The following is a 12,937-nucleotide window of genomic DNA, read 5'->3' on the forward strand; positions in this document are numbered from 1 at the left end:
TCAACCCCAGCAAAGCATAGATGGACTGGGAGCACTGCGTGGTAGGGTACAGGGATGGGGACAGCCCTGAGAGGCCATGGCTCTGTGGCAGCTTTATCTGCTAGGGGAAGATCCCTTGTGCCATCAGAGACCTGCTAAGGAGGTGCTGTAGGGCTGGGGAAACCCAGAGCTGAATTAGGACCACTCATTTTCTTTGCTCCCTTTAATGTTGTGGGTTTCTCTTGGAAAACAGCCTTGGAGAGGAGGTGCTGACTTTTCTGCTGGGGAGCTGAGAGGAAGAGGGTTGTGGATGTTGAAGACATGGGTCTTTTTTCCTGTTACACCATGGCTCTGTGGAGTGGTGGGATTGGGGCCAGCAAGATGAAGTGCACAGATGTAGGAACTGAAGCTCCCTCTCATTGACTCCTGAGAAACAGGGAGAGCCCCTTAATGCAACAGGTCCTGGGGAAGCCTTAGGGACCAGCGGGAAACAAGTTTCTAGAAGATGTTGGAGCTGGGCTGGGTGATGTAGGCAGGGTAAGAAGTTAAATCATTCCCATACTTCTTGCTGTCCCTCTGAGGTAGGCTTCCCCACGAACCCTTTTGGAGATGTCCATGTGACCCCGCTCCTGGCTTTACTGCTCCTTTCCCACCTGTGGAGAAGGCATGGTCAGTCAAGCAAAGAGATGGAGGGTGGCTCTCTGCAGCTCCCAGCCCTCACCTATGTCTGTGGAGGGAGGTATCTCACACCCAACTTCTTGGGGAGGTTGCATCAATGTTCTATCAGCAACAAAAATCCATCTTCAGGGCTTGGAGCTGGGCACACTGTCTGCACTAGCAGTGCAGATCTGGGTTGGCTGGTGTTTGCTCCTGGTTGGGGAGAGAGCTGAAGAAGGGGGATCACAGCCTGAAGCAAAGGTCCACCAGTGGCTAGTCCTCTCCTTAATGCTCTCTGACTTCTCCTATCAGACCCACCTTGGATCTCCACCTCCAGGCATGGGATTAGCCCACAATGCATACTCTGGATGAGCTTAAGATATGGGTCAGGGGATGGTCTACATGCCTTGGAGGGCACTTTCCCCACCTTAAACACACTGGGAGGGAAGTGTGGAGCTGCAGGTGTGGTGTGCACTGGGATCAGCCAAGTTGCTAAGGAAACAAGTCAACGGTGCAGGGGGGAGAGTGTTGGGGAAAGGAGATAAATCAATAAGAAAACCTATTTTTATCGGCTCCCTAATGATCCTCCAGGAGAAGCCAGACGAAGGAGGAGGAGAAGGCTGGAGGGTTTCCATTGCTGGGCTTGGAGAGAGGCGAGTGCTACTCTGAATTTTGGGTGGCTGGAAGGTTGTGTAATTAGACATCTAATGAGAGAAGAAACAAAGAGAGCATTGTCTGGCAGTCTCCAGCCTTGAGCTGGGAGGATGCTTGCTGGGTAGAAGTGAGTGAATAAAATCTCCCCTGGTTCAGCCAGATGTTCCTGCTGTCCCTTGTGGAGGGTTTTCTTACCTCTTACCTCCCCAAACCCGGCAGATTTGGAGCTACAGGGACTTGTTTCCATAGGGTTGGCACCTTGTAGCTCTCACTCAGCTCAAGATGTGAAAACTCAGGCTTGGATCTCTGGGAAAACTGGGCCACTGGGGTTGGGAGAGTTACTTTTGGGCAGCATCCTCATGCTTAGTGATTGCCCTGTTTCCCTTAAACTTGATACCTGCTGACCCACATACCAGACACTTGCTGGAGGTGGAGCAAGGACAGGGTCCTGTGCTGGGGCTGTGACAGACGTGCACTGTCCTCATGCTGGTGAACTAGATATTGAAGCCAATAAAGAAATACAGATGTGAGCTGAGGTGGTCCTGAGCCCCTCAGCCGCTGCTGCACAGGGCACCTGTGCTGCTGGCTTTGGAGAATTTGGGTTTTTCCCACCTGAGCGTTTCTCTCGTGGGACTATGGGAGGGAGATGCCCATCAGAGTGAGGAGGAATGCCAGATGCTCGCCGGGGTTAGCCGCGCTGGGGCGGACGGGCGGAGGGACGCGCCGTGCCGATTCCACACTTCTCATCTAGGCTACTGTGCCTAGCGCCTGGGGAGCTGGCTGTGCCGCCCTCGAACGCCCTGCCTGCTTTTAAACCTCTGTTAATTGCTCGCAGACTTTCAGGAAAATGAAACAAAAAAGACCCCTAAGGGGCTGCTGGCACAGGGCCAAGTGCTGCAGGCTGAGTACCGGCTCGAGAGTGTGGCCAGGGGTGGGAAGCAGGGAAACTGCGTGGCTTTTGTAGGAGCTGTGTACTGAAACCCTCACTTGTATTCAAACTCAGAGGAAAACTTTAGGGGTCTGGCCTCCCCTTGAGCATGGAGAGCTGCCTGTGATTCGTACCAGGCTGGCACCGAGGTGTGAGCCAGCAGCAGGCAGCTCTGCAGCGTGCTCTCTCTTTTGGTTTGCCTTTAACTTAGCAGTCATTAATTTCACTGAGTGGCCTTTTAAATGCCTTGGCTGGATCTTGCCTGGCTCTTCTCCCCACCAGGCTAAATACATCCCAGCTCTTGCTAGCTCTCCTTGGCTGCCCGTCCTGGCCAACTCTCCAGGGACCTGCTCCGATGCCATGGTTCCCACCCTGCCCACGTGCCACAGCGAGCACAGGGTCAATGCTGCCAGGGTTGCTGCCGCTGGCATCACTTCATGGTTTCCAGTTTCCAGTGCCTGGGGCCAGCACTGGTGTGTCTTCTCTTGCCCGTGGGCCCAGGGCCACTGGTTTAAAGCAGCTCACTGTAGTCAGCAGCTTTGGTGGCCAAAAGTTAAGGCTGCAAAAGAGAAAATCATTGCTTTTCCCAGGGGTGATGGCATGGACTTCTGGCACCTCCTCACCTGAGCGGTGTGAATCTGAAGCTGCTGGGTCTAGAGTGGTAGAGAAGGGCTCATCCAGGGCATTGGTCCCCATGTTGGCTTGGGTCAGTGGGAACATGGATGATTTACAGGTTGGACTTGATGATCTTTGAGGTCTTTTCCAACCTTATTGATTCTGATTTCTTCATAGGCAAGCTCATCCCAGGTGGGATCATATCTGCCTTCTACAGACACGAGCCTTGGGAATGTAGCAATCCCCTCCTGAGTTGGCAGCTGATGCCAGTTGTGACAGTAGTAGAGCTGTAGGGCTTTGGCATGGAGGGAATGGAGAAGGATTGTGCTGCCTGCTGATGAATCTCATCTCATTTCATTATTGAGGACAACAGGGCTTTTGTTGCAAAGATGTGGTGAAGATGGATGGGAAGTTGGAAAAATGTGGCCATGCTGTCATTTGAAAGTGCTTTGTTTTCTGGGCTTGGCAGTGGGCCAGGCAGGAGAAGGGAGCTCCACGCCCCTCTGGATCAGAAGGCTGGAGAGAGGTGAGTTTAAGGTGCTTTCCAGACCGTTCCTTCACCTTCCCCACTCACTCAGCTTCTCAGGTGCCAGCATCTGCTGCCACTTGTCCTGGCATGGGGTTGCTCTTGGAGAAGGACGTAGGATTTAGGGTACTCCTAAGGGTCCAACCAGATCCTATTGGTAAGGTGCTGCTACCTCTTGGGGTCTTGCTGACGTGTGGCTGAGCTGGGATGTCTCCATAGGGAGTTTCCACTTTGCTTGAACTGAAGCTCTGGTGCCATCAGTGGCTTGAGTTGTGAATGCTCAGCCTGGTGCTCTGCAGCTCCTAGCATTGCCTGGCTCACCCTGTCTCCCCACAAGGTGCTTGGCAAAGGATCCTCAGTTCCCAGGGCACATCCACCTTGCCAGCATGGTGCACATGGTGGGCTGGTCAAGGTCAGATCCCTGAGACCTGCAAAGGATGCTTCATCCTCCCCAGGCTGGTGCCTCCCATGAGGATGCTTTAGAACCAGAGCTGCTGATAGCCCATGGCACCTGTCCTCCCCATCTCATCCTGCTGATTTGTGATGGAAGAGAGAAGGCAAACATGCATGGACATGCATGGACATACCAGTCCTGAGCATCAGCATGCCATGCCAGGGAGAGCCTCCCTGACACTGCTGGGGACCATACCAAACCCTTTTCCAGCCTGGGGAGAGCCTGGTTGTCCACCTTCATACTTGTGTCCATCTTTTGGGCTCCCACCACAAGCAGCATCTCTCTCCCGAGAGAGTTCACAGCCTGTCAAAGGCTGTTGATTAACATCCCATGAACTTGTGAAGGAGGTGATGAGGCTTAGCAGGTCTCTGGTTTTCTTGTCATCCCTTTCATTTCCAAACAGTACCAAGGTGGGCTTCATCTTCCTGCCTAGGAGCAGCAGGGGGTGTATGCTGGGCTTTGTTTGTGGATGTTCCTGTGGGGAAAGCCATGGTGGTGACTAATGAGCAGGTGAAACCAAGGAAGAGAGAGGAAGTGGGTTGGTGGGTTGAAGATATCATCCCCCTCTTCTCTGCTCCTTAACTCTCCTTCTACTCCTTTTGAGTACATGATCCTGGCAACCATCATTGCCAACTGCATCGTGCTGGCCCTTGAGCAGCATCTCCCTGAGGATGACAAGACACCCATGTCACGGAGATTAGTAAGTACCCCAAGTCTGTTCCTCTCTGCCCAGCATTTGGGGGGGTCTGGTGGGTAAACAGAGTCACCCTGTTCTACCAGCCAGTTTCTTCTGGGTTTAGGGTGGTAGGGCAGGAGGCTTGCTTTGGGGCCAGCTCCTCCAGCCTTCCTGAGACTGCTGTCATGTACTCTTCCTCCACTGAAGGAGTTCAGGAAGGTTTAAGCTTCTTAAAAAGTGGGGTAGAGGGACTGGGCAACTTGAGTGAGTCATAGCCAGCCTTTTTTGTTTTTGGGGTTAATGCTGGCTGAGGAAGGACTGGGAAAGCTCCCTGAGTGGGGAGGATGGGTCTGGGGAAGGTGAGATGGGCTGTGAGCTGGGTCAGTGTGAAATGTCTGGTGCTGTTTGCCCGCTCTTCCCCTCTCTCTACCAATGGTGGAGAGGTTGGAACTAGATGATCTCCAACCTGGCCCACTCCATGAGTCTGTGAGTCTCACTGTGTCCCTGGTTTCCCTCCGGCAGGAGAAGACAGAGCCCTACTTCATTGGGATCTTCTGCTTTGAGGCCGGGATTAAGATCGTGGCCCTGGGGTTCGTTTTCCACAAGGGCTCGTACCTGCGCAACGGCTGGAACGTCATGGACTTCATCGTGGTCCTCAGCGGGTGAGTCAGGCCCTGCTCAGCTTGGGCAGCTGGGCACGGGGGCTTGGCCCAGCAGAGCCACAAGCTCCAGGATGTGGGGCAAGGCCCTGCTTAGCTGTTGTCAGTGGCATTTCCTCATCCCGGTGAGGGAAGGGAGGATGATTCCCCAGGCTGGAGGCTCCTACGTGGCTTGGCTGTGGGCTGCTGATGGTTGTTTCCGTGTTGGGTGAGGAGGGCTGGCTCTGAAGAGGTCATGTAAAGCTTTCCTCAGCTGATGGCCTGGCATCTGTCAGCTGTCTGGGCATGGGGTGAGGTGAGGAGCATGGCCTGATAAGCAACTGGATGTGGTCTGGGAGAGGTTTTGATCAAACCCTACTTGTAGAGGGAGAAAACCTCTTCTCTTGCCTTCCCAAGCACTTTCCACCCTTAGCCTGGTGCTGGGGATTTAGAAATGAGGTCTGGGTGGGGCTGCATTCCCAGGTGATGCTCACTCAGCATCCCAGCATGCAGCAGTGATGCTGGGGGTGGTAGCACACAGAGCTTCACGGGCACTGGTGGTGTCACTGGTGGTGTCACCTGCCAGAGATGTGGCCCAGATTTGAGTCCTGCTTGCGGTGTGCTGGGCTGTGCTGGTGACATAGAAATGAGCAGAGGAATTTGAGCTTGTGTTGGCCAGGCACTGGCAATTGGCTTGAGGAGAAACCCCCACAGTGTGACCCCCCTGGGGCTTGCTGTGTGGGGGGCAGAACTGGTGTCTGCAGGACCCTGGAGAAGGAGTGTCTGGGTTGTGGCAGCTGTTTTTTGCATGAAGATGAAACCACTGCGTTCAGAGGAGCTGGTCTGATGCCTACAAACAGATGGTCTCTGTGGATCACTGCATGAGCTCTGCTGGGTGCAGAGCAGCTGCAGGGCTGGCTGGGAAACTGAGGCATGGGAGCCAGGCAAGATACCTGGGGTGTCTCCTGAGTTGCTTGACGCACAGTCCTGCCTCTTGACTTGCACAGTGGCAGCACCACGCAGGATGTGGCGCCTGCTTGGGTGTTTGGAGGAGGAAGGGAGATGCTGAGCCTGGTGCTGTCAAAGATGTGGCCATGATTGCTGCTTGTCCCTTGTGGAGAGGTGCAGGTTGGGAATGTGTTTGACACAAGGCTTGCTGAGAGCATGACTGGGAACATTTTGACTCCTTTGGTCCAGTGTGGACCTGGATGGCCTCACTGAGAAGTGGGACCATGTCTGAAGGTGAAGGCAAGGTATCTTGGCGTGCTGGTGGTGGGTGGGCACCAAACAGGCTGCCTGTGGGCACTGCAGCCATTGCATGGGATGCTGCTGGCTCTTCTGCATCTGCAAAGTGTCTCTCAAGGGAGGGCTTGGTTGCCGGCTGTGCTTGGTGAAGTGAGGAGATCAATTGGGCACAGCAGCTGGGCTGGGTTAAGATGGTCCTATACATGGTCACATCTCTGAGGACAGTGGGCACACGTATCACCCTTGATAGCATCAAGAAGGGATGTCTTGATCTCGCTGTGCAGCTGCAGGGCTGGGCTAGTTGTGTGGAAAGCAGGCGGATGGCTTGGAAATGCCCATTGGTGTCTCCTGACCCTGGCATCCTTTGGGGCTTGGGCCAAGAAGAAGCAGTGGGATGGCAGAGGAGGCTCACTGTGGACCTTTCCGTGCCCTCCCCATGGTTCCGGGCGAGCTGACTGTAACCGAGCTGGTGCTGAGTCAGCGCTCGGCAATTACTCACTCGCTAAAGCCTCGCCAGCTCCTCTCAGTGCCGCGCTGGGCTGGGCCCCGTGCCAGGGAATCAATTGTCCATGAAGGACTGTTAGTGCCCTGCCAGCCACTGTGCAGGAGGTGCCCAGGTCCCCCTGACACCACTGGTTACGGGACACAGCCCTCTGGGATCTGCTCTCTGTCATCTTCCTTGCATCCTGATATTTTCTCCAGAGGCATGAAACCTTCTCCAAGAAATGCCTGGTTACTCATCAGCTCTCCCCAGGCAGTGCCAGTGCATGCTGCCATGGGGTCACCAGGCTTTTGGGGGTAATTGTGTTGTATGATTGGTGGAGGAGGCAGGAATTTACTCCTGGACCAGTTTCGGGGAGGATTGGGTCGCTGAGGGTTTGGTTGGACCAGGTGTCATGGACTGCTCTCTGCTGTTGAGCTCTTGCTTTTGCCTTGGGATGCTGACAAAGCTGCTGTTCCTCAGCACCATGGTTGCACCTCCCTTGCAAACAAATCCTGCCTGTTTGATCTGCTGAACTACTGGCAAATTTCTTCAGCAAATAATCCTTGGCTGGCAAATGACTTGCAAACAGCTTGTGGGAGAGGGTTTGCGCTTGGCGGTTCATGCTGCGTCGGTTGCGTCAGGTGGGTGGTGAAGGCTGCATGGGGGATATGTGTGACTGGTGGGTTCAGGATCATCTTCAAGGGCTAAAAACTTTATACCTGATCCATGTGTGAGTGTAGGGACAGAGACTATCAGGCTTGCGAGAATTAATGGCCGTTGGGATCTTGTTGCTACCTAGCAAGAGGCAGCAGCTGGGGAGGAAGGGATGTTGTGCGTGTCAGAGGTGTAGGGTAGTGCTCTCCTCAGGATGTGCTGACTGGGCTGGTATGCTGATACATCCTATGATAATGGAGCAGAGAGGGTATCCATGTGAACAGGACACACCTCCCGTGGGATCAGAGGGAGCCAGCATGATGCTTGCTGGTCATTGTCTCTACAAGAGTGTCACGGGGTATTACTGTTCCTTTCTGGACTTACCCAGTGGGAGAAGTGGCACTGGGGTTGCAGACACCACCTTGGGCTTTCCACAAGCAGTGGGATTTCCTGGGCAGGTTCTTCCTGGTGTAAATTAGCCTAATGAGGTGCTGGTGCTGTGAGTGGCCTCCTGGGACCCCATGGAGGAATGGATGGCACTTCTTTGGGTTCAGCTGGTGTTAGCTGCTTCTGTCAATAAATCCAGATTTTTCATCTCGGTGGAAATCAACACCCACTTAAAACTCCCTGATGCTCGAGCATCCACTGGGGAACTAATAGTCACATTTGTAAATCTGCTCTGTTTATAACCTGTGGTTTCCAAATCATCGTTGCTGCCTGAAAGAAACAGCCCTCTTCTCCCCCAGCTAGAATGCTTTAATCCAAAAACATGAATAAAATACCTTAACTTGCTCTGAGATAGAGCTAGGGAAGGGAACATCTGTGTTTTCTCTGGCCTTTGGGGATGTGACCTGGAACAGGTTGCCCAGGGAGATTGTGGATGCCCCCTCCATGGAGGTGTTCAAAGCTAAGTTGGACAGGGCCTTGACAAGTTGGTCTGGTGGAAGGTGTCCCTGCCCATGGCAGGGGGGTTGGAACTAGATGATCTTCAAGGTCCCTTCCAACCCAAACCGTTCTATGATGCGTTGACGCTTGTCTTGCCTAGAGCTGGATTTGTGAGCTGCTCGGTGCTGTGTGTCCAGGACCAAGAAAGGGGAAAACTGCTCCTAAATGCTCTGAAAAGACAGCAGGAGCTTGAGCTTGATGACCTCTTAACTGGTGGTCCTGAGAGGTTGAAGGACCTTCAGCCATGAGCAAGCGGAGCATCAGCTCCTTGTTCCCCAGGTCAGCTCCTTGTTCCCCAGGTCAGCTCCTTGTTCCCCAGGTCAGCTCCTTGTTCCCCAGGTGCTATTAGTGTCATGAACAGAGGGTGAGGATCCTCATCTAGCCCACCTTGTCCTACACCATATTTGCAGAAGTTCCTGGGAAAAAAGGGGTTAAACTCCCTCTGCAAAATATATCCAGGTGGGTGTGTGCTTCACACACTCCAGTGCCTGAGCATCATAGCAGCACGCTGGCTTTTTTTATCGCAGTTGCAGCAGTAATACAATAACACCTTACGTGAGAGGGGAAGGGGTGGGGGGAACACTCCTAACAATGGGGGGAGAACAAAATCCAAATGGAAATGAAAAGGCCCTTGTGAAGTTGTGCTGCTCAGGAGCTGTGGAAACAGCTGCTGTAAAAGCAGGGTGAATACAGCAGGGTCCCTGAAAGGAAGAGCTGGCATCGGGGTTGGGTTGTGGAGGTTTTTTTTGAGGCTTTAATAGCAGCTGCTACACCTGGATGCCTTCTGTGAAGCCCTTGGGGTGTGGTGGTTTTCATTAAGGGATTTTGTGGGGTGGAGCATGGCCAAGAGAAAGTAGGGATGAATGGCAGTACCTGCCACTATGCCCTTAGCAGACTCTCAGCTGACCAGACGGGCACCAGCCCATGCTGGCAAAAGAAAGCCTGGCTCTCCAAGCCTGCGTGGCTGGCCCCAAACCCAAAGCTCTCTCTGCAAAGGCAAATGACAGTCATGAGTCCAGCCTCTCCTTCTGACCTCCTGGTGAAATCCTGCCCACACACATGCCCTGATTTTCAGCTGTGGCTGGGGTGAAGCAGGAGAGAGCAGCTCCCAGGAGGCTGCTTCCCTCTTTGCTTCAGGGTTGAAGTGTGAGCATGGGGATGAGGAGGGCAGGTTGTTCCGTGCTGTGGTGCTGCCTGGATTTTAGAATGATTGTCCTGGAAGGTACCTGATGTCCTTTTTATAATCCCCATGGTTCCCCCATGGCAAGAATGCAGATATTTACTGCACCTCATGCAACCCAAGTTCTGAGTGTCTTAGGTGGTCTTTTAGTCTCAGACGTGCAGAAATGGAGAGGAGGTCCTTGAACAGGCACTGGCACAGGCTGCCCAGGGAAGTGATGGAGTCCCCATCCCTGGAGGGATTGAAAAGCTGTGTAGATGTGGTGCTGAGGGATATGGTTTGGTAGTGACCTGGCACTGCTGAATTAACAGCTGGACTCAATGATCTTAAAAGTCTTTCCCAAGCAGAACAATTCTGTGATTCTATGAGTGTTCACAGGCTGCACCCCCTCGTGTTTTGGAGTGCTGGCCCCAGCAGCATGCCTGCCACCCTATGAGAGCACACACCTGTGTGTGCTGGGAGCAGGCTGGGAGCAGGCTCATCCCCAGTGCTGCTATCTGCCTTTTCCTATCTGAGGGAGGACAGCACGCCACGAGGCAAGGAAGTCTGGGGGAGTGGGTGCAAGGCTTGGGGCACAAGCACAGCATCCCAACAGGATTATTCTGCTGGAGCATGTTCTGCTGCCAGGGGTGCTGTTCTATAGGGTAAACCAGTAAAGAGACAACCCCAAACACAAAAGCAGAAACACTGAGTTCCTGCAGCATGTCCAGAGAAGGGCAGCAAAACTGGGAAAGGGTCTGGAGAATAGGTCTGGTGAGGAGCAGCTGAGGGAACTGGGATTGTTTAGAATGGAGAAAAGGAGGCTGCTCTCCACAACTCCCTGAAAGGAGGTTGTAGTGAGGTGGGGTTTGGTCTCTTCTCCCAAGGAGCAAGTGATAGGATGAGAGGGAATGGCCTGAAATTGTGCCAGGGGATGTTAGGGTTGGGTATTAGGAAAAACTATTCTCCTGAAAGAGTGGTCAGGCATTGGAACAGGCTGCCCAGGGAGGTGGTGGAGTCACTGTCCCTGGAGGTGTTCAAGCAATGTTTGGCCGTGGCGCTCTGGGACATGATTTAATGGCCGTGGTGGTGTTAGGTGGACTGTGGGTGCCAATGATCTTAAGAAGTCTTTTCCAACCAAAACAATTCCATGAGTCTGTGATTCTGTCGCACCAGACAAGACCTTCCCTGCTTTTCCTTTCATGAACAGTGCTGGTCTCCAACCTGATACCTACCCCATCTCCCACCCCCTCCCCAGCTCTTTCTTTCCAGGACCATCAGTAAAGTGTTTGGTCTTTCGTTTGGATGAATAATTAATCCCCCAGCGTAGTGAATGATTCATGTGCCATATGCCACGGCAGCAGGACGTGCCTGACATCGGCACCTGATACAAAGGGCGGTGCTGTTTCCCTGGCCCGGGGAGAGGATGGCAGGGGTGACAAGGGAGATGGGTGCCCGGGGGACATGGAGGGACCTCTGAGCAGGAGAAGCCACAGCTCTGGCTTTAGGCGGAGCCAGGCCTTCCCCTCACCCAGGATCTGGCCCGCATGCTGCTCATGTGCTTCGCCCTGTCCTTCCCAGCTCCTCTTCCCTGGTGGCTGGGAGTGAGTCAGTCCCTCCTACGTGGCTGCTAGTTCCCAGGGACATCACCACCTCTCACAGACACCCCTCCACCCCGTGTGGTCCCCAGCAGCTACTGTCACAGCCCTCACACCCTTACAGGGCTCTCAGACTGGTGTGAATCTCTCATCCTCCCATGGGAGCCTTGGGCCAAGATGCAAAGTCCCTGTGCGCTGTTTCTTCGTGCTGCCACAGGCAGAGGTCTCCTGGGGTGAAAGGCTGGTTCAGAGGATGGGGAAAGGGCTTATTTTCCACCACATCCTCACACGGGAGGTGGTATCACCCAGGATTGGTTGGATGTCCCTGGAGTCCCAGACCACTCCTTTGGCATGGATTCAGACAGCTGCTGCTGTGGTCCATGACTGCCTGTGCTATATTCTCTTGTAGGGCTGGCTCACCAGCCTCCCCCTAATGAACGACTTCAGGTTTCCACCAGGCCTTGTAATGTGCAAGGGCAGTTTCACCAGCATCATCTCCCCCTGCCAAATCCTGCATCTGCCAAGGGCTGTTGTAGGGGCCAGAGGTGGGACAAAGGTGTGAGGTCACAGGGTGCAGATGGGATGCTTCTACACTGAAGCCTGGAGGCTTCTCTAGGAAGAGGTGGCCTTGTGGGATCATTTCAACCCCGAGACTGAAGGCTAGTGAAGGCAGATTTTGTTTGCCCTCATCACACTGTGCTCACAGGGAGATATTAGTGACCACTTGAGGGCTTTCAAAGCTGCCATAGAAGAAGGGATCAGCAGCTTTGCAGCAGTGCCATCCACTTGTGTCATGGCCCCAAAACCTAGAAAGAGAAAGCAAAGATGATGGAGGCTTTGAGGTTGCTCTGAACTGTGCTGAGGACAGGGCTTGGACCCAGTGTTCCTGTCCCTTGGCATACCCAAAGCAGGACCACTGCGTTCTGCTGGGGCATCCTCAGAGTGGGTAACCTGATCCTCCTGGCCCTGCCTTGAGGAGGGTTTGGACCTCAGAGTACATCCTGCTACTCTTGATGCTATTGGCAGAGAGAGGAGGGATTGATTGAGCAGCAGCAAAGGGCAAGAATGGGGTAAATCCATCAGGTAACTCACTTTCTGTGAGCTCTTTGACCAGTCTATTAATTATGAAGTAGTCTCCCTCACAGAGTGAGGTGGCAGTGCAAGCCTTCAGGGGCCTTTCCACTTAATTATAAATATTAATTTGTGCATCAGCCAGTCAGCCAGCACCCTCCCTGCCCCAGATTTTGAGCTGAGATAAGTCTGTCTCATCCCTTCCCTCCCTCCCTCCAGCCAGCACACCCTGCAGCTGCCCTTTCCTGAGGGTTGAGGGGTGATCGGTTTGGGATGAGGAGGAATGAATCTAAGGGTTGATCCAATCCTTTGTTGGCAGAGGAGCTAAGGGACATGGTCTAGCAGATGTGTACAGGGAAATGTTAAGTTATGGCTGGGCTTGATGACCTTAAGATCTTTTCCAACCCAGTGATTCTGTGATTTAGAGGTTCAGCCTTTGCTTGAGGTCCCAGGTACAAAGTCCTTTGCAGCTGCCCAGGGAAGTGGTTGAATCACCGTCCCTAGATGTATTTAAAAGTTGTTTGGATATGGTGCTCAAGGATATGGTAGAGTTAGATAATGGTTAGACTTGATGATCTTAAAGGTCTTTCCCAACCATAGTGATTCTGGGAGTCACTATCCTAGGAGCTGTTTAAAAGCCATATAGATGTGGTA

At 53.3% G+C, this 12,937-nt stretch overlaps 1 protein-coding gene across 1 annotated transcript in view; it reads left to right on the top strand.

The window, feature by feature from the left end:
- Positions 1-12,937, top strand: part of CACNA1E (calcium voltage-gated channel subunit alpha1 E) — a 136,899-nt gene that overhangs the window by 25,174 nt on the left and 98,788 nt on the right. The window contains 2 exon segments of the mRNA XM_068141457.1: positions 4,408-4,513; positions 5,012-5,151. Of these exon segments, the coding sequence (XP_067997558.1) occupies positions 4,408-4,513; positions 5,012-5,151 (246 nt within the window).

This window comes from Melanerpes formicivorus, unplaced genomic scaffold, assembly GCF_026170545.1.
Source record: "Melanerpes formicivorus ecotype bairdi unplaced genomic scaffold, bMelFor1.0.p_v2 SCAF_7, whole genome shotgun sequence".
Taxonomy (NCBI): domain Eukaryota; kingdom Metazoa; phylum Chordata; class Aves; order Piciformes; family Picidae; genus Melanerpes; species Melanerpes formicivorus.